Source organism: Monocercomonoides exilis (genome assembly GCF_001643675.1).
Source record: "Monocercomonoides exilis strain PA203 chromosome Unknown scaffold1-2713096, whole genome shotgun sequence".
In the NCBI taxonomy this organism is placed as follows: Eukaryota; Preaxostyla; order Oxymonadida; family Polymastigidae; genus Monocercomonoides; species Monocercomonoides exilis.
The window spans coordinates 1,516,033-1,537,158 of NW_027150546.1; the positions used below are offsets into that span (position 1 = coordinate 1,516,033).

General features: G+C 37.6%; 5 protein-coding genes across 5 annotated transcripts; 1 reads left to right on the plus strand and 4 right to left on the minus strand.

The window, feature by feature from the left end:
• Window positions 1-9: 9 nt before the first annotated feature.
• Window positions 10-5,520, minus strand: MONOS_5435 (uncharacterized protein; the record flags this gene model as incomplete). Its single annotated transcript, XM_067875582.1, has 1 exon — window positions 10-5,520. The coding sequence occupies one exon, from the start codon at window positions 5,518-5,520 to the stop codon at window positions 10-12; it is 5,511 nt and encodes a 1,836-aa protein (XP_067736399.1).
• A 3,755-nt stretch (window positions 5,521-9,275) lies between these two features.
• Window positions 9,276-9,907, minus strand: MONOS_5434 (uncharacterized protein; the record flags this gene model as incomplete). Its single annotated transcript, XM_067875581.1, has 2 exons — window positions 9,276-9,549; window positions 9,876-9,907. The coding sequence occupies 2 exons, from the start codon at window positions 9,905-9,907 to the stop codon at window positions 9,276-9,278; spliced, it is 306 nt and encodes a 101-aa protein (XP_067736400.1).
• Window positions 9,908-14,781: 4,874 nt separating this feature from the next.
• MONOS_8339 (putative U3 small nucleolar ribonucleoprotein MPP10) lies at window positions 14,782-16,406 on the minus strand. Its single transcript, XM_067878743.1, has 4 exons — window positions 16,371-16,406; window positions 16,139-16,308; window positions 15,994-16,062; window positions 14,782-15,943 (listed from the first exon to the last, which is right to left on the minus strand). Exons 1-4 carry the CDS (start codon window positions 16,402-16,404, stop codon window positions 14,969-14,971), a joined length of 1,248 nt encoding a protein of 415 aa, XP_067736401.1. The 5' UTR covers window positions 16,405-16,406; the 3' UTR covers window positions 14,782-14,968.
• A 119-nt stretch (window positions 16,407-16,525) lies between these two features.
• On the plus strand, window positions 16,526-17,480 carry MONOS_8340 (putative GPI-anchor transamidase subunit K; the record flags this gene model as incomplete). The annotated part of the gene is made up of 2 exons (XM_067878745.1): window positions 16,526-16,647; window positions 16,715-17,480. The coding sequence occupies 2 exons, from the start codon at window positions 16,526-16,528 to the stop codon at window positions 17,478-17,480; spliced, it is 888 nt and encodes a 295-aa protein (XP_067736402.1).
• A 341-nt stretch (window positions 17,481-17,821) lies between these two features.
• Window positions 17,822-21,089, minus strand: MONOS_8342 (putative Coiled-coil domain-containing protein 40). Its single transcript, XM_067878746.1, has 4 exons — window positions 20,972-21,089; window positions 20,831-20,914; window positions 20,257-20,775; window positions 17,822-20,121 (listed from the first exon to the last, which is right to left on the minus strand). The coding sequence occupies exons 1-4, from the start codon at window positions 21,038-21,040 to the stop codon at window positions 18,115-18,117; spliced, it is 2,679 nt and encodes an 892-aa protein (XP_067736403.1). The 5' UTR covers window positions 21,041-21,089; the 3' UTR covers window positions 17,822-18,114.
• Between the last annotated feature and the right edge of the window lie 37 nt (window positions 21,090-21,126).

Here is a 21,126-nt window from a genome sequence, read left to right on the forward strand (position 1 = left end):
GGTGCCAATCTACATCTCCTTTGTTTTATTCCGCCCATGAAGCAGCATGAACAACGAATCCCTCAAGTCAACGATCAATTTCTCATGTGGAGACGAACATGCCATTGCATCCACCAGATTCGACATCGATGAGGTGGTGGGGCACAGATCCTCCCCACGAACAAATGTTGAATCTGAATCAGTTGTCGAAGTGGATGAAATGGAAGGTGATGGTGAAGGAGATCTCTTTCTCACCTCTTCCTCCTCTTCCTTTTCTAATGCCCAATCAGGGATCTTGTCTGAGTCTTTCCCCAAGATGTATTCAGTCGATCCGCTCTCAGAAAGAAGATGTTCAGATGATTCTGAATGTTGCATATTCGTATCATATATTCTCTTCTTCATCCTCTCATCATTCTTCTTCTCTGCTTCTCTCTCTGCTCTCCTCCATTGCTCCTCAGGAGACATCTCCATTGTCACCATCTCAAATGCCTTCGGATCTTTTCTGATATTATCGTTCACAATCTCTCTCAGATCTTTATTCTCATTCTTTGCTTTTCTCCATCTAACTGCAAGAATAACAGAAACAATCAGAACGACAAAAAATAATATTGCCAGCACAATAACAATCAATAACCAATAAGATTTTCCTTCTTTTCCTCCTTCAACAATTCTTTCATCTCCTTTTGGTTCAGATTCGCTTCTGTTCTTTAGGATGAAAGACTCAGTTGCAGAAGGAGAATGGCTATCACCAAACAAGATGCACACCCTCACTTCCACACTCGCCTCTGCTTCACTGACCATCTCCAACCCAGTTGTTCCATGCGCTTCCTCTTCGCTCACAAACCCAGACTCACTTATTTCGTGTGTCTCCATCTGCTCCACATCCCCCATAGACGAAACAACCTGAAACGATAGGTTGCATGGCAGAAGAAGTGTCCCTCTGAACACAATGTCCAGCACCCCCTCCTTCTCCTCGGTCTCCACCGATCGGAGTGTGGAGATGAATAATGGCGATGCTCGCTCCTCAACAATCCCCTTCAAACTGCATCCATCATTTAAGATCCAAAGAGAAGAATTTGGCATCAATCCATCTCCCCCTTTCAAGCTGGAAATGGTCAGTGATGCAGAACCTGAACAAATGATGTTTCGATGAAGAGATGGATATTTTTCAATGAAAGGATTGTTGTTCATAAACTCTCCTTTCTCAATCGTCACATCGCCAGCGGACACTGACAATCCACCAGATGAAGCATTCGAAATAATCACATCCTTCATCACCAACGAAGAATTCGCTGAGTGAACAAGTGATCTATTCCATTTGCATATTTCTTCAAAGTTATTATTTCTCTCATTTTCACTTTCTTTTGAAAGAATTCCTTCAAATTCACACATAAGCATCGAAACATCCTTTGTATTGCTTATCTCCACAATACTCCATTTTTCAGAGAGAGAATCACAGCTTGAACAGGAACAGTTTGAAAGAACGATTTGAGCAGAAGTTGAAGAAACTGAAAGGACAGAAGCTCCTTCTGAATTCCTCGAACAGTTGTTGAATGAAGAGATTCCAATTGAAATTGAATTCGAAGATGAATCGCTAGTATAAATAATGCAACCTTCAGACAATTTCACTCCATCTGCAGATACTCCATTTAATACAACACTTCCACATTGTCCAATCTCAAATATATCTGTTGTTGATTCAAGTTGTTCCAGTTTCATATTTGTGATTGAAACCTCATCTCCATTTAACAAAAAAGGAATCTTCTTGAATGAAAGCATTGATATTGAGCAGTTATCAACATAAAGAATTCCATTTTCGATGCTCAGCAATGTTGAATTGAGAATAACTAATTCGATGTTTTCTGATTGGCCAATCGAAGAGAAATCAACAAATGAAAGAAAAAGTTGTCCATTTGCTTCATGAATAATAGAATTGCCTGAATATGAAAATAACTGACCAAAATTGAATTTCACACTTTCGATCCTTACTTTTTCTGATGTTGTGATAATACTTTCCTCGTTGGTTATTGTTGAGCTCAGATGCACCAAAGCAGCTGAGGGAGATTGCAATGAGCGAATAGTCACGTCAAGAACATCACACTTCCCAACAATTTCTGTTTGCCCCAAGACCAACAGCTGCGAGTAAAGAGATGGAATGATGTGCTGAATTCCAAAGCTCAATGAGCGGCATGGGGTGTTGAACTCTCCACATTGCTTGCTATCTGCTGTGTTTTCAGAAACAGAAGACACAAATATCGTCTCGCTCTGGTATTTCACGACTCTCAGCAGAAGATCTTCTTCTCCAACAAAGGAGTCTATTGTGCATCCCCACATTGCCAGCTCTTTCACAAATGGTGCTCTGAAATCCAGCAAGAATTGTTCGTCGGCTATTTGTGTTTCAATTGAATTGCATCGAACATACATATCTCTCCCTCTCAATGCAGAGTTGTCTCTGAACGTGATATTTGACAGAACAAACTTCAGAGGCTGCTCAGCTGTCGAGGCGCATTCCAGAAACAGCCACCCACCTCTTCCTGTGGTAGAGCAGAAGCACTCAGAAATCATGCAAAATGAGCACTCAAAACTTCCTCCCTCATTCAACATATAAAACATCCCTCCTCCATTTCCACACTTCAACCCTCCGCATCTCTTCATCGTTGTGTTCCGAATCACTATTTTCAATGGCTCATCATTTTCATTTCGAATGATCGAGATGTTTTCTGTTGTGTTCTGGATGACTTCTTCGAACGAACTCCACTCAATAACAACATCTTGTTCCTCTTCATTTGTCTCTCTTCTTGAACTCTTTGATATGCTCAATCCACTTGCTCCCTCTAACTCGATATTCTTCATCGTCAGATTCTTCACATTCAGCACTGTTGTTGACAGCACAGAAATAACATCCTGCGAAAAGCTCAATAATTGCATCGTCACCAATTCCAACACAACTGTCCCTCCATCTGCTTTGATCAGTTTATAATTAATTATGAACTCTCCATTTTCTTCATTTTTTGTGAACGAACAATCCTTCAGAGTTAACAAACCTTCGTTTGAGCCAACATGTATCAAAACACTCACTCCACTCATGAATGAAGAAGGAATCACTAACTTCATCAGCTCGAAATTGGTTATGCCCCAAATCTTCATAGCTGCTCCTTCTGCTCCTTCAAGCGATGAGACACATTCTAATGAGCACATATCGTTATCTTTCGATTTTATCATCACCCCACTGAGATTGACACTCTTTTTGAGAATTCCTTTTCCAATGATGTTTATTCTCCTTTCATTTTCGTCAGGCAATCTCGAATATGAATGATCTATTGACAGGCAAGGATAATCTGAAAGACCACAAATGCACACATCTTTTCCATCATCACTGACAACTATCTCTGAGCCAAAGGTTCGCCAAAAATAGATCAATGGAATGGCATTCGTTGAATCATTTCCGTCAAAGCCACTCAAGGAATTCAATGAAATATCAGCAAAATGATCAGATATAAAAGGAAGAGAGGTGTTTGTAATGCTCTTTGACAGATTCGATGATTCGACAAACAGATCATTTCCAAATCTTGCAACATTTGGTTTTTCGAAATCAAAAACAGGGGATAAGATCACAAATGAAGAATCATCATCAATCAGCTTCAGTGCCAACCCTCCTCCAAAGCCAGTCATACCTTCTTCAGTTGGTGCTGTGCATCCTGTGAATGTGCATGAAATAATATTCATTTGAATGCTCCCTTTCAACTGAGCATCAATGGCCCCTCCTCTGCTTTCATCACCAGCCACAGAGCATCCATCAAATTCACATTCTTCAATATTAATATGTGTATTTGTATTTTCATCATTGCTGTTGTCAATGCTCACACACCCTCCACTTCCAGCAGTTCTTTTGATTTTTGTGAAATTGCTGTTCGTCATGTTCAACCATAGAGTGTTCATCAACTCGGTATTTGTTCCACTTCCAGACAATGAGATCAATGGATTTCTCCTCAAATCAACCGATGAAGCTGAGAATTTGTCGATTATCAGGATCCCTGACTCAACAGACAAGAACAGAATTGTCAATTCTGATGATGGATTTTGAAGAGAAATCGAACATTGAGACAGAGTCATTGATGATGAAGATGACGAAATGAAAGTGGAGTGAAGAGGAAGGGAAGATGGAAGAGAGAAGATGAGTTTTGATAATTCTGTTTCAGTACTTGCTGTTATCATCGATGAATTGGATATTGAACTTGAATCAGAGACTGTCCAACCACTTTGATCATTATTTCCTTTGACTTCATGTTTCTGTCCAGCAAATGCCAATTCATCACTCATCGCAATCATTCCATTCACAACAACTTTCTTTTCTCCTGTCAACCGTGCGAGTGAGTGCTTCAAAGTCAAACATGGGAATTGGACAATTCCGCAATGTGAGTGATCAGATGCCTCAGTATTACTCACATATATTTCTTCTGGTGTGGGGAGGAGATAGATGCACAGAGGAATGGCCAAAGTTGTATTTCCATCGTCATATCCTCTCACTTTCTCAAGAGTATCCAAAGAGGCTTCCACACATGTGATTTTTTCCGATTTTGCTGTTTCTTCCAGATTGGGTGAAATGACAAAGATATCATTCCCCCGTTTGGCTGTATTTGTTCCAAATGAAGAGGAGATCAGGAAGTCAGGATTTTCATTCAAGAATTGAAGAAGAATTCCTCCACCTAGTCCGTACGATGCAGAGCAATAGCACCCATCAAAAGATCCGCCTTTCACTTTCACCTCATTTCCATTCCCATCACACAGCATCATCGATCCCCCATCAGCCGATGTTCTGCTTCCACATCCTTCAAAAGTGCTCGAATTCACATCAATGTTGGCCTTGTCATTCGAAAACGATATCACTGCTGCTCCGCTCGTTGTTCTCTCAATCCCATAAAAGGCACACTCTGAAAGTGTCAATGAAATCTCATTTGTTGAAGAAAGCGAAAACAACGAAACAGTGGAGATTGTCTTTGCCCAGTTCACATGTTCCATCTGAAACATCCCATTCTGGACATTTATCAGTTCTGTCGAAAATGCTGTTTCTGCTGATTGTCCGCTCCCAAAAGATATGTTCAGTCGGCTGATCCTCATTTCTCCTTCTCCACTTATCTCAAACAGCCTTGACCCACGATTATTCGGATGAGTCGAGTCATACACGAGAACAAAGTCCCTGACAGTCAATGTGCCTGTTGAGACTGAAAAAAGAGACAACCCAGATGCTTCAAATTCTGTCCGGATAGCTGTGCTCAGATTGCTTTGACCATAAACAGTAAAACTGTCTGCTCCACAATCAAAACTATTTGTTTCGATTATCGTTCCCGAAAATACTTCGACATTGGGAACCAAGTCTGGAATGAGTTGTGTGAGGCAACGGCTGATCGTGCTGCATGGATGAGATTTATCCAGCCCACATGCATATGTGTCGATGCCTTTTGGTTGTGAATTAGTTGAAAAAGCAAATCTCACATTTCCAAAATCATTGCGAAGCCAATCACTTTTGTCTTCCATGATCATGTGATTCACGCTGACTCTATTTGTTGTTTGTCTTGTTGAATAACAACTTGAATCTATGTTATTTAATATTGATCCATGCAATGTGATATCATTCCCACCAATTTCGCATGAATTATTATGAAAAAAACAGAAAAATAGCAATGTTCCGTTATTGTTTTCATTGATAAGTTGGCTTACAGCTCCACCACTTGCTTTTGAATAACAATTCCAAAAGTAACAGTTTGAAATTACAGCTTTATCAGTACAGGCCCAATGTTCTATTGCACCTCCAGTTGATGACTCTGTGTGGTTCGCTTTGCAAGATTCAAAATACGAATTGATAAAAACGCAGTGAGACAGGTTTGCTCCGAGATAATGAGTATTAATATAAATTATGGGCGGTTTAAGTGAGAACTTCGCCCTCACCAAAATGACGTGGAAAAAAGGGCGAAATAAAATACAAAACAATAACATTAATAATTGTCAAATGAAATAATGCATTGTCCGCTTCACTTCACCACCGACTTCGCCTTTTGCCTTGGTCACGAAGACCAGAGGGCAGGGGACATTGCCCCTCGGAGCTGTCTCCTGCTGTCAGTGCAGGGATTTCGTGAGGCGAGTGTTCTGTTCGGAGCAGAAAGAAAAACCACTCTCGCTTTCACGAGGCGTGGAAAAGAAAACTGCATGTGATGTTCTCTGCCTCCCGCTCTTCTGTTGCATCAGCAGAGCAATCCTAATCATCATACACTGCAAATTAAAAATTCAATTCTTTTCTGTAAAAACAATGATAATCTTGAAAGGAGTGGGATTATTCTTGAAGTTATTTGTTCGTTTTCATGTTTCTCTAAACCGGTTCTGGGTGTACATTAATTTCTTCGGGCGATTGGTCTTTCGGTCTCTCCTTCCCTGTCTCGCCCTTTTTTCACGTCATCTCTCCACGAACTTCAGGTTCACCTTCGCACCCAGCCGCATATTGTCTCTCCATCCGCATCCCTATTATCTCGGAGCAAACCTGTCTCACTGCGTTTTTATCAATTCGCAATGGAGCGAATCTGCAAACGCAAGGAGCAGGTTTGCTCCTCAATAATGAGTCTTGAAAGCCCTTTTCCAAATATTTATTTTGATTTAATTATATTTTTATTTATTAATTTATTTATTAGTACTGATCTTAAACCCTCTTGCCTAGCACGTCCTCGTGCGGCGGATGTTTAGAGAGCATGCGGATGAAGATGCGGTTCCTGTCTCTACTCCCTTCCTTTCTTGGGGTGTTTCCGAGGCGTAATCGACCGGGAATTCGTTTCTCTTGAGTTATTTATCATCCAACCGAGATATCTCACCCCCTGCTTCCTCCGGTCTGTGCGCATCTTCCTCTCTCTGAGGCAGTGTGTTTTCTTCTAGTCAGCTCTCTTCTGTTGCTGAGAATTATGAGCGGTGTTCTCCTAAACTAGGGTGGTCGGGATGAGTTGTGTTGTGATTGAGTTCTTTCTCTTCGCTTTATCTCTTCTCAAAGCTTAAAGTCTCGTTTCTTTGACCGCTTTCTCCTTTTCTCATATCTTCTTCTCCCCAAGCTTCTGATGTATTTTGGTGAAATCTCTCATCTCTAATTTTCCTTTCTCTATCCTCATCCGACCTTCCTTCCTCTATTTATATCCCACTTTTCTTCTTCTCCACGAGGGGGTTCTTGAAAGTCGATCTTCAACAGGATCCATGACATATCTTGAACCAGTTGAATGGTTTAAATTTTCGGTCCACTCTTGATCCTTGTTCCCCCCTTGCGCGCGTGTTTCTCGCTTTCCAATCCGAGCCTTCTTGTATTGATTTGTGTATTATAACTTTATGTCTAATCGAGAATGTGGTCAAAGCATCGTGTTTGTCAAACTTTCTTTGAATAATTTCTAATTCTTCTTTTATTCTCTGCAAGTTTGCAGGCTCACCTTCTTTTATATCAACCACACGTGTTCATCTTTTAAAGTTGTCTTGGAAAAATCCAGTTTACGTTGGAGCGCTTCTTCTGCATCGATGAGAACGTTTGAATGTTTGTAAATATCGATATTTTTTGTCTTCCTTCCTGTCATCTATATCTGCACTTCTAGTGACACAGTATTCTCTTGTAATGTTGAACGCTCCCTTCTCACTCTCTCCAGCTCAGCTGGCTCTAACGTTGCAAAAATAATAATGAGGATGAGTGCTCTCCCCTGGAGAGCTTGTGGGTCTATTGGGTTGGATGTGGTGTCTTCTCATTTAGTAATAATTGTAAAATCCCACATTGGTTAACATCATTGGTAGTTTCTCGACTTCTCTCCTTCGTAAGTTTCTTGAAATATATCCACTCTTTCACATCATTCGTCTGATGAATCACTCCACTTAAAAAATTCGTAGTCGATAGGTTATCAATAACTCTTGCCAAAATTCACCAGGCATCTTTCTCGATGAGGTGTCTGTTTTGTCTGTTCGTTCTCATCCAAAAATTGTTTAAATATTTGCAGCTGTCTCCACGTATCAATTTTGTTCTTTTGATTAGTCAATATGGTAGCTGATATATCCTCTACTCCTACATCTTCTCCTCCTGTTTGAAAAAGTTTCCTTCTTATATATTTTCCTCTCCCGTCAAACACTAATTATTTTTCATGGGGGAGAATTCAAGTCATCATTTCTCATCTCTAAAAAAGGTCAATCCGATGTTTCTTAATAACGGACTAGCACTGTCTATCCTTCTGGCATTTCTCTTTATCTCTCTCTCTCTCTCTCTTTCTCTCTCTCTTTCTCACTCTCTTCAGAGAGGATAGTCTCCAAATAATTCTTCAGGGCACCGGAGCAATCGTGTCTGAAATATAATCTAGTCTTCTCGGTGCGAATATTTGAAATGTCTCTTTAACTTTTTCCACTCTCAGTACATTGTCCGGTTTCTTCTAAGTCCGGCTGAGTGCGTCTATCGGTATTTTTGCTGAGATATGTTGATTCTTCTTCAATTTTCATCACGCTGCACTATGCGGCTTATTTCTGTATCCGTCTCTCGAAGTCTATAGCGGTCTCATGCTCTGTCTTCTCCTCGCGTTTTTTCGCGGATTCACTTCTTCAATATTCTCGTGAAATTTCGTGGTTACTATATCTACACCTGACTCGCGAAAATGCACTGTCCCTTATCTAATTATCGATTCGCAATCTCTCTCGACTGCTTTCTCTATCCTTCTCTCACAGCAAACTCAGCTTTTTCTTCCTTCAAACCCTTTCGATCAAAAGCAATTTGTAACTCCCCTATCATCTCGCGACAATACACAGCAATCTTTTATCTCTCCGTCCCGTTGTATTTCGCGGTTTCACTTTTGTGATTATTTCTCTCATATTGAATCGTATTCTATCTTATTATAAATTGATGATATTTCACTCTTTCAGTTTTGATATGTTGTTGTAATGCAGCTTGTCAATATTTACTTTGCGAAGGCCTCTCTAATTACTGAGTTTTCTATCTTAATTATCATCTCGCTGTGAAGCGCGGTTCTCTGCTATCTCTACTCTCATGATCTCAAGACTTCACGTTGTCTTGTTCCTCGTAAATATCTCTTTATTTTGTGCAGCTTCATTTCAATTATCTAAATCTTTATTGTTATAAAATTATCCTTCCATTTATATCTCGCTGTAATATGTGTATCGATTCTCACAGATATCTTTGTTATGCATATATGTGTATATTTTGTTTTCACATTTATCCGTATCTCGAAAAGCTGCTCATCTCTTCTCCTTAATAATCTTTTCTTCGTTATAAGTTAATTCTCTTCTTATCCATATCTCGCGGCAAAGCGCGGCTCTCTCTTCTCTCTTTTCTCTCTCTCCTCTCTTGGTCTCGCGGCAAAGCGCGGCTCTCTCTTCTCTCTCTCCTCTCTCTCCTCTCTTGGTCTCGCGGCAAAGCGCGGCTCTCTCTTCTCTCTTTTCTCTCTCTCCTCTCTTGGTCTCGCGGCAAAGCGCGGCTCTCTCTCCTCTCTTTTCTCTCTCTCCTCTCTTGGTCTCGCGGCAAAGCGCGGCTCTCTCTCCTCTCTTTTCTCTCTCCTCTCTCTATCTTGCGTACAAGAACAGATTAATATTCTTTCTCTTTTCTTATGATCACAAGATATAACTAGGTTTGATTCTTCATAATTTAGGTTTGAATATGCACAGCTTCAATTTGATTTAATTAATTTACAACTGTTATAAAATTATACTTGTATTAAAGAATCGCTGCAGTATGTGTATTGATCTTCACAAATATTTTTGCAAAATATATATGTATATGGTTTGTTGCTGCGTTAATCCATATTTCGCGGAACTACCCTATTCCTTTCCCTTGTTATCTTCTTTCGGGATTTTGTAGTATATCTATTTATTTCTATCTCGCTGAAAACCGTTGCTCTTCTTTCCTTTCAAAACGAATCATGATCTCGCGATAGAACTTGAATATATATATATATATATATATATATATATATATATATATATATATATATATTTGATTGTCACGTATTAACAAAATTTTGTATTTATGCAACTATCTTTTGGAAATTCGCAGTTTCATTATAAGTAATTATCTTTTTGCAGTAACTAAATTCTTCCTTAATAGAATTCTTGCAGCAATGTGTGCATAAATCCTCCTCCATTCTATCAATATCAAGCGATTTATTATTAATATTTTTTATATTCAACTGCATCTCGTAATTCTTCGTAGCTCTTGTTCCTGATTAGTCAATTTTTCTTTGATTTTGTTAAATTTTTATCTCGCTGCTTGCTTGGCTCATTTTCCTAATAAATTAACAAAATATTATGTAGTTTCATTTTCTTTGAATTTCTATTAAAATACATATCTTCATTTTACACAAATATCTCACAATTTTCATAATTTCAGTTTTCAGTTATGCAGCTTCTGTTCTCAATGCTATCTCTTCATACTACGCAGCCCTCTGTTCAACACTCTCAGCTGTGCACTTCCTTCCATTAAGATGAAGCATTTCAAGCTCAGGTCCTGGTTCATTCTTCAATCATATTTTCCTCTCTTACCAGTTCCAAAAATAAATCAAAATCTTTTCCAACGCTGTCTCTGAATTTTTTGTAACAGGCAGTTGCTTCTTTATTATTGCGGACAATGAAGCTCTTCTTTGAATTATAGAATTGGCGAAGTAAGATCTTAAACCGCCCATAATTTATATTAATACTCATTATTGAGGAGCAAACCTGCTCCTTGCGTTTGCAGATTCGCTCCATTGCGAATCGATAATACAATGTTTCTGCCTTTGAGTTATTGTTGGACGCAAATCAATTGCACCTGCATCATTTCCGGATGAACAATTTTGAAAAAAGCAATCATCAACGATTGGTTGAACACAGATGTTTTCGATCATGATTCCGCCTCCCCCGCAATTTGTTGTAGCTTCAGCTGAGCATTGAATAAATAAAGAATGAAGAACAATGCATTCAGCTATTTTCAAGGCGTAAATTCCACCACCTCTTGTCGACGAAGCATTGCATCTCGTAAAAGAAGAATTCTCAACTGTGAGAATGGTGCTTGTGTTGTCATGAACATAAAGAGCGCCTCCTTGTGGGGATGTGCAATCTTCCCATTCACACAACGAAAAGGATTGGCTTTCTGTTGTGTTCAGTTTTTCCTTTTTCTGAAGAGCATTCATTTCTCTTTTCCCAAAGTTTATTGTCATATTTTTGCAGATGAATTCATGTGAAGAATATGATCCACTCGAGATCCCTCCTTCAAAGACATTCACACACGAATAAATGAGACAGTTCTCCATTGAACTTCGAAAACATGAATGTTCCACAAAATGATCGCTATTCGCGGCATATTTCACAGACATGTTCCTGAAGGCACAATTAATGATCTGTTCAATTTTGCTCTTTCCTGATAATAGGAAATTGTCTGAAGATGAGATGCCCAGGTCTGTGATGATGGAATTGCTCAAAATGGCTGAATTGGAATCATCAGATGAAAATATGAGACTGGACGGATTAAGATTTTTTGGGGGGATCAAACTCAAATTCACCATTTCTATTGACCCACTTTGCAAAACAAAGGGAGATTCCGATTTTTGGTGGAAAATGCATGAATCAATCAAAATGGCTGATTTGTCATAAATTCGCATTGATGGCGACAACGTATATTCAAATGCTATATTTTTCAGTCCAACTGAAGAATTGGCAAATGTGAAAAATGTGCCAATTACTGAAGAAATTCCTGAATGCAAAACTTTCTTTTCTAAAATATTTCTCTGTTCATCCAAGGAACAAATATTGTTATTTGAGGAATAAAGCTTATCTTCTGGCACAACTCCATAAAGATAATTATAAAATTTGTAAGAAATAAAAGTTTTCCAATCATTGTGCTTTTTCAATGTGGCAGTTCCAATTTTGTCTTGTCCATTCAACGCTTTTGTCAGGAAAAGAAATGCCAAAAGAAACAAATACATGTTCATCTGAAATAAAAATCAATTTGATCTGATGGATTTAATGTTTTTTAATTGAACAAACTTAGCATTATTGTTATTTATTTTTATTGAAAGCTAAACGAAAATCAATGAGTTTTTTGATTTCAACATTCGTTTTTCACAAATGGAAATGTAATGATTTTCACCATTAATAGAAGTTCTGAATGAAGATGGGGTGGGTGAACTGAATTCAATTTTTGATAATAATATATTAATACAACAGAAAACAAATTGCAAGTGATGAAACCCTGCAACTATTTGCAATTTTAACCAAAAAGAAGATTCAAAAAAACAACACTTTTGAAGGTTTTTCACTTGATTGAAGCCTTTCATTGTTTTGATTCAAAATTGAGCAAAGAAAACATGAGAAAAAACTCCTGGGGGAAGTGGCGTCTTTCGGTAAAGTTGAAAAGAGTGTTGGAATGTCTCGATATGTTGAATCAATGTTTTCACCGAAGTTCTCATCCAATGCATTGGAAAATGTTCAGGCTAAAGAATGAGTTTTATTTTGTGCAGGGTTATGCATAACAAAAAAATTATTTTGGATGTTTGTTTGTTTGTCTGACCTTTTTATCAAAATGAACATTTGAAAACCTACTTTTAGAAGATATTTTGAGTATTTCTTTTGGTGAAAAAGAAAATAGTTAACGCATCAATAAATTCATTTAAATGCACAATTTGTTTCTTTGAGTGGGGTGGAGAGGGAGGAAATGAAAGTTTTCTGTTGAAATTATATTGTTGCGGTTGATTCAAAAGTGCAAAATACAGTCCAAACTGGATTTAGTTACATCGCATATTATCACATTAATTAAAAATTACATTTTTGTGTGCAATATCAATTTTTTTATTAATATTTCATTTATCATTCATCGCATTCAATCACAGTGAAATTTTCACATTATCACATTTTTTATTATTAAAAATGATTTTTTATGAAAAATCTGTTTTTTAATTGAAAATTTCGATTTTCATTGTCTAAATTTTTTTGAAAAGTTCCTTTTGTTAAATTTTCAAATAAAACTAAAAATTCATTTTTCGATCAAATTTCTGTTTTCACTCACCAAATTTTGCTGTTATAAAAACAAAATCTTGACAATGTTTGCATTTCCCTTTTAGTGAATTTTCATGATTTGGAAAGAAAATTTGATCGAAATTAGAATTTTCAATTCAATTTGAAAATTAAACAAAAGGAATTTATCAAAAAAATTAAGACATATATTATCCAAAAAATTTTTTTTAAAAATAATCTTAATAAAGTGTATTAATGATAAAAATTATTTTTTTTTTCAGAAAAATAGTTTTCATGAAGAAGTTCTGAAACAAAAAAGTTCTTCCAAAATTAATTATTAATAAAAAACGTTTTTTTTTTCCTATGAAAACCGACTCATTTGAAATAACAATAGATTATTGTCGCAAAAAGACGTTCAAAAAATTATGTGATAATATCCAATTTTGACTTAACAATAAATAATATTCATTTGATGTTCCAAAAATGGAATTTTTTTGAATATTGTTGATGAATTGTTTATTATTTTTTATATATGTGATTATTTTTGAAAATATATTTTTACTCACTATATTTTTGTTCAAAAAATTCTCTTGAATATAAACAAATGAACTGTGAACAGTGAAAGAGCATATTTGAGACATTTTCATCTTTAATTTGGTTGAAACATTTGTTTTAAATAAAGGTGATGATTTTAGCATTTGAATACAAAACCTCTTCCTAATGACAAACAACATGTGAAAAATCTTAATCCCGAAAAAAGTTATGATTTCAAAAACAATCATCCATGTCATATTTTGTCGACATAAAGTTATTTCTCTTTCAAAATTGTCCATAAATTTTTGATAAATGAACATTGAAAAGTTTTTTTTTATTTCTTATTTTTTTTCCTAGAATATCATCTGAATTATCGTTATTCAAAATGATCACAATGTTTTTTTTTAATGTATGAAGTATACTTTTGCAACTAAATACAACCTTAAAAGAAAAAATAATGAGAAAATAATTATGATTTTTTCAACTATCACACAAGTTTTTCAATCTGCATGTTTGAAATAACTTGCATTTAAGAAAAAAATTTTAAATGCTTTTTAATATTTTGTTTCTCTATTTTTTTAATACCAATCTCAATTTTTGAATGTAAAATGAAGGCTATCAAAAACAATAACTTGCATTTTCACACATAAAACACTAATCCTAATAGAAATTATTCTTTTTTTAAAATCTCAACCAAATAATTCACTCAATGAAAATTAGAAATATATTTTTTTCAAATAAGTAGTTTTTAATCTTGCGTTCATGGGCTTCACCATTTTTCATATTCAATCCGTTTAACAAATAAATTAATTATTAAAATAGAAAAAAAATAGTTTTCCAAATAAAGGAAAAGTTGTTTTGCCAACATATAACACTTTCAATGATGATATTTTTACTCACTCAACGTTGTTCCGCTTCGCCTTTTTAAAGTTTACTCTATCATTCCAAAAATGTCTAAAAATTTTTTGTTGAATAATGTTTGTTTTTATTCATAAGTGAAAGTTGAAAAAGATTAATTTTAATCTCATTTTTTTTTGTTCAAAAAATGAATATTTCACTTCATAAAAACCACATAAACATCATCAGAATTCCTGTTGGCACAGCATTTCACATAATTCACATACGCAATTACAAAGAAGAAAAAAATATTAAGCACATATTTTCATGCTGCATTTCGCTTAAAGTTTTTAGAAAATATTCAGAATTTTAAGAAGCATTATATTTTTGATACTATTTTCATTTTTTCAAACAAGCATTGAGAAGTTGCAAAAAGCAATCCAAAAGAATAAAAGAATTATTGTTTAACATTTACAATATTATTGGGAAGTGATTGTTTTCTAAACCTGCTTTGACGAAGGATATCATGCAGATTGGTCTTTGTTGAAATGAAATAGCTTTTTGTGAAGTGAAAAGGATGTGATCATTCACCAAAACATCAGTAATAAGAAAGACTGTGAAGTGCATTTCAAAGCTTCAACTTCTTTGCTTTTGTTGTAGTTATTTCCATTTCTCCTCCGGATGATTCATCTCGCTTCCTCTTTTTTGTCCCCCAACCACCTGCAGTTGAAAAAGCATTATCCTCACTTTCTGATCTTTTTCTTTTTTTGCCTTGTTTGCCTCCTTCGCTTGAACTTCCATCAGCTTGCATAATTGCTTGTTGAGCAGTTTTCTCCATCCCTTTCATGAAGCCAACAGTTCTCCGAAGGCCTTTCATTCCATCTCCTGTGAGCACAACATTGTGTGCGCCCATCCTCTTCAGCTGTTCAAATGCACCAACTTTAGCAGCTTCTTCTTTTTCCCTGCGAGTTTGTGCTTTTGCTCCCCCTGCTGCTGCTCTCATTGTCAGCTCTTCTGCTTTCTTTTTGGCATCTTCATCTAACTCTGCCATATCCACAGAGTGTCCGCCAAGTGCAATTCTTTTGATGGAATCTTCTCGTTCTCTGCGAAGATCCTCAAGCATTCTCCCTTTTCTCTCCACAGATTTCATCTTTTGTCTTTTCTTTTCCTTTCCTCTTTCTCTATCTCGTTCGCTGCTTGTCTTCTCCTTTTCTGTTTTTTCAATTGTCTTCATATGATCTTTAATTTCTTCTGGAGCAAGACGTGCTGCTGTACTTACGGCAACAGCTTCTGCATCAATTTTCAACGAGGCTTCAGGAGCAGTTGTAGTTGGAGTGGTTGTTGTTGGAATGACCGTATGAGTTGTAAACGAATATGATGATAATGAATCCAATTTGGATGAAATTGCAGTCCACATGGCGATTAAAGCTGTGTGCTCTTCTGCTAATGGATCAACTTCTTTTAATCCCATCACCTCTTCCTTGTACTTTTGAGTATACAACTCACCCAAACCAAGTGTTGATTTTTGTGCACTTACAGTCGGAAGCATAGCGCGTAAAGAAGGTCGACGAATGATTTTCCGTACGACGCTATCAAAAAGATTCTTCAAAATTGAAATGTTTTTAAAAAACCGCGTTTTCAATTAACACATACTTCACGAACTCGAGCTTTAATTAATTCCTCAATTGATGTTGTAGTTTCTTCAGTTATTGTTGGAGGCATCTAAGGTTTAATAATAGCATCACATAAAATGTTATAAAAGTAAAACGAAGAAATGAACGAAAAAAACATTGCACACTCTCGTAGCCGTTTCAAATTCAGTAATTTCTTCTAAAAGACTATCCTTTGGTCTTTTTGGAGCAATTACTTCTCCAGTTAAATGCCATTGCTTTTCTGCAACGAGCTGTTCCTCAACTGCAGCAATTTTTTTTGCTCTTGCTTGCTTCGCGAGCTCAAAAGAAGATAATTCTGAAAAAAAGTTGTAAAACAAATAAATGTTAATCTATATTCGTTAATTAAAGCTTTAAAACCTTCTGAGTGCTTCGAAGAGCGTCTTTTATCCATTGATGATCTTAACCATTTCTTATCTTTTTTGCAATTTAATCGAGTTTTCTGTTGAACTAACGTTTATACCCTGAACATCTTTCAATTTTTTTAAAAAAGTTACTTTTGCAATATTTCAAAAATGTGGTTCACTAGCTTTATCATCAGCTTTATTATTGGAAGCACTTTTACTTTATCTTCAGATGGGCACAACGATAATTGGGCTGTAATTGTTGATGCATCTAATTTTTTCTTCAATTACAGGTTTATGATAAATGATTTGGAATGAAATATAATATTATCTAACAATATTTGCATTTTTATACAACAGACATGAAGCTAATGCTCTTTCACTTTATCATGAGCTTCGAGAAAACGGATTTCCTGATGATCACATAATATTGATGATTTCGGAAGATTTTAGCGGAAATGTGAGAAATCAAATTCCAGGAACCATTTATTCCGATCGTTCTCATTCATGTAATCTTTTCGATGAAACAATTCAGGTTGATTATAAGGGCTACGATGTTAATGAAGAAAGCTTTATGAGAGTTCTTGTTGATTCTCATCCAGAGGGAACGGCTCGATCAAGACGTATGCTTTCAACAGAAAACAGCAATGTTTTGGTGTATATTACTGGACATGGAGGAGAGAATTTCTTAAAGTTTAGAGATCAGTCAGCGATTACCGGAGATGACCTTGCAAATACGATTGAACTTATGCATAAGAAAAAGAGATTTAAATCCCTATTTTTCATTGCTGATACGTGCCAAGCAAGTACATTGGCCGAGCAGATACACACGCCAGGATTCTTCTCTTTGTGCTGCTCTTCTGTTGGAGAGTCGTCGTACGCGACGCATTTTGATCCAAAAATTCACACACCGCTTGGAGACAGATTTACCATGTCGCTTGTGGAGTATCTGAAGCGCCACAGAAACAATCGATATGCAACAATTGAAGAGTTCTACCGAACCCTCAATCCTGGATATCTCGAAGCACATCCAGTCTTTCGAACTGATCTTGTAAATGTGCCAGTTAAGACATTGTATTTAGCAGATTACTTTTCTTACAAAACTCAAGTTCAAAATATTACCTGAATTTTTAAGCTGAAGCCAGTTGAAACAAAACTGTAATACACAGGCATTAAAGAAAATCTAATTTCTTGAGTCTGCGCCTGTGTTTGATTGGGAAATTAAGTTGAGAATGCTTTGGCATCTCTTGTTATGAATTCCATTTTCGCTTAATGTTAAAGTTGAATTAAATTGTTCATTTGAAGTTTGCTGTTTCGATCCTTTTAGAAATCGAAAATTTCACTTTGCTGTTTGATCTTTTATCCTTTCCATTGAAGAGAAAAGAAGGAAAATTTGAACACAATAAAATTTGCCATCCAACATTATTTTATCAAATTGAGCAATATGTTTTCAAAAGACAAAGTGCTGATTGATTGCTAGTTTTTTTTTTTTTTTTTTGTTTTCCATTTTCTCATTTTGCACTTCTCATTTTTCTTTTAGAGAAGCACAAAAAGAGTGGCAAGTGAGTAGATTCTGAATTGATTAAGAAAGAATGAAGTCAATCGAGATGATTAATAAAATGAAGTCATAGACATAAAATAATAAGCTAAACAAAAGGAAAGTTAGTTAGCAGATTAAGAAATACATCTGAAGTAATGTGACGTGAATAACAAGACGATAAAATAGAGTGCTGTGAAATTCATAGCAACCAGGTGCTGCTTTATGCAAGCGAATGAATGAAAGGGAAAGATTTCCTCAGCTCCTCAATCACCTCATCCAGCAAGCTTTTCCGCTCTTTCTCCTTCTCCATCTTCGCCTCCATCTCCTCCCTCGTCTTCACACCCGATGACCACTCGCCTTTAAGCTCTGTCTCATATCGCTTGATGAACCGCTGGCAGCGCGTTAGCTTGTCCAGATTCTTCTGCTTCTCCATCAGCAGCTCTGTCGTTTTCTCCTGCTCGCCTTTCTTCATCGCCTCCAGCTCTGCTTTCTTCTCTGCATTCTGCTTCACTTTGTCCTGCAGCTGCGACTGCTGTTCAGCTGCTGCTTTGCAGTCTGCCTCTGTCCTCGCCACTTCAGCCTCAATCGCTCTTGTCTTCCTCTGAATGTCTGTTATCTGCGCCTTGATGGCCGTCTTCGTTGCACCCAATCCGCCCGTCCGCCCAAACGACCGCGTTGTGACACCAGCGCCTGTCGTTCCTCTGATGCCGCGGGCAGTCGACGCCTTTGCCGCTGTCATCGCCATCTTCTGCGACGACCAGTTGGTCTGCGCAATCGACGCTCGGCTCATCACAACCTGCTCCATCCGCTTGGCTGTCTCCTCCTCGCTCTTCTTGATGACCTGCAGGCGCAGCTCCATTCGGTGGATCTCTTCTTCCATCTCTTTGATTTCTGACTCAGCTCCTGCAGTGTCAAGAGTCGACTGCGTCTCCTTCTCCAGCTCGATCTTCCTGTTCCACAGAAGCACCTGACGCTCACACTCCACAATGTCCTGCGTCATCTGCTCCTTCCCTTTCCGCTCTTCCTCCACACTCCCTTCCAGCTTCACCGCCTCTTCCTCGAGCTGCCTCAGCTTCTCCACAAAGCGCGCTTCCAGGTCGATTGTCGAAGAGGCAAGCGTGTCGTGGTCTTTGTTCCGCTTCGCAATCTGCGAGTTGAGCATCTCCATCTGCGTGTACATCTTCTTCACATCCTCTTCTAATTCCTGGAGCTCCCTCGTCTCCCCTTTCACCTGCTGCTCCAGACGCAGTTTCCTCTGCGAAAGGACTGTCTCTTGTGCTGTCAGCTGCCTGACTGAGCCGTCCAGCTCGTCGTTCTGCTTCATCAAAGACAGCAGCGACATCTGCAGCCGCATCCAGTTCCGCTCCAGCTCAGCACACTCTTCTTTCTTCTTCTCAATCTCTTTGGACAGGTTGTGGATCGTCGCCTCCAGAGGCCCCATGTCTTCTTCCTTCTTGTTCTGAAGGATCGCATCGTATTTTCTGTTCAGCTTGTCCACTTCTGCCTGTTTCTTCGAAATTTCATCGTTTTTGCGCCGAATTTCAACCTCAAACTTCTCAATAATTGCGTCTTTCTCTGCAAGCTGTTTGATAAGAGCATCCAACGTCTTCTTGATGGAGCTGGTGTGTGCCTGTGTGTTCAGAATATCCAACTTCAGACACTCCAACTCGTTCTGAACGGTGGCTGCCTCCAAATCCTTTTCTCTGACCTTCTCAAGAATCTTCTCCCTGTTTGCTGCTGTCGACTTCGTGAACTTGTCAAACGAAGTCTGTTCGTCTAGAAAAGAGCTAATCTTGTCTTCCACCTGGATCTGCTCCGTCTGCAGCTTCTGCAGCTTGCCCTGGAGCGACTCGCTTTCGCTCTGCATCATCTTCTTGTTGTGCTGCGCAGACGCCACTTCTCCTTCGACAGAGTCTGCGCTCTTCTTCAGCACAGACAGGTCAGACATCAGCCGCTCGTGCTGCTCCTTCGCCTGCTCAATCCGCTTCAGCAGGCGCTCCTGGTCGCCCGACACATGCGACAGGATCTCCGTCTGCTTCTCGTTCTTCTCCTCTTCCTGCCGAATCAGGTTCCGATACCCAATGATCTCTGAATTCAGCGTCGCCATCTGCTCCTTTTGTGTTCGCAGCGCCTCTTCGGTCTGCTGCAATGCTTCATCTCTCCGCTGCACACCAACCATAGTCGAGTTGTATTGAAGCATAAGCTGTCTTTCTTCAACAAGCACATTCTGGGTGCAAATGTTGTAATCGTTGTGTTGTTTGATTTTTAAAATTCATTGAAATGATTCGAAGAACAATGAAAATTAATTTTGTTCGAAAAAAGGAAATTGAGCAAAAAAATCAAAAAAATTGAAGACACAAACCTCTTTTTCTATGTTTGCTTCGGCTAAAGTTGTTCGTGCAATTTCAGTTTCTTTTTGTTGCGCTGTGACTTGTGCTTCAAGAAGTGAGTATTGATCTTGAAGTGATCGCAATTCTGCTTCTAGTTTATTCACAAGATAATCTTGTTCTTGCTTTGCGGCTTCTTGCTGCATTAAAGTTTCATCTGTGTGATATGCATCTCGCCTTGCAACAGCAATTTCTCCAACAACCGTATCATTATAATGTTTAAGTTTCATTAATTCCTCATTTGCTTCGTCTAATTCTCTCTGCGATTTAGCAACTTTTGCAGCAAGCTGCGTTAAAATATTTCTTTTTGCATCGGTTTCATCTTGTGCTTTTTTCAAGTCTTCATCAGATTTTTCTCTATCAACTTTTCCTGCATTGAAACGTTCTTGGAATTGTGCAAGTTCGGTATATCGATTTGTAAGCTCTTGCTGAAGTGAATAGAGCTCAACACCAATGTCTTCACGTCTTTTCTCTGCATTTTTAATTTCCCCCGACTAAATGATATTTTAAAAGTATCAGAGCATATTTCTAAAAAATGAAAAAGCAAACTTTTTCATATTTCTGTAATTTCAATTCTTCAAGCTGTTTTGTAAGCTGCTCTTTAATTTGAGCTTGAACACGGGCAATTATTGGCTAAAATGTCAAAAATAAATCTATCACGAGTTCTTATCTAATAATTGAGTCTCAAACATTATTTGGATCAAGGGGCTCTGTATCATCTTCAGGGTCATCTTCTGGATGATCCTCTAAATCAGACATATGTGATTTAGATAGGAAATTCCCAAGTGAAAATATAACAAAAACAGATACCCATTGTTTTAACTTTAATTGATCAAAACATTTTT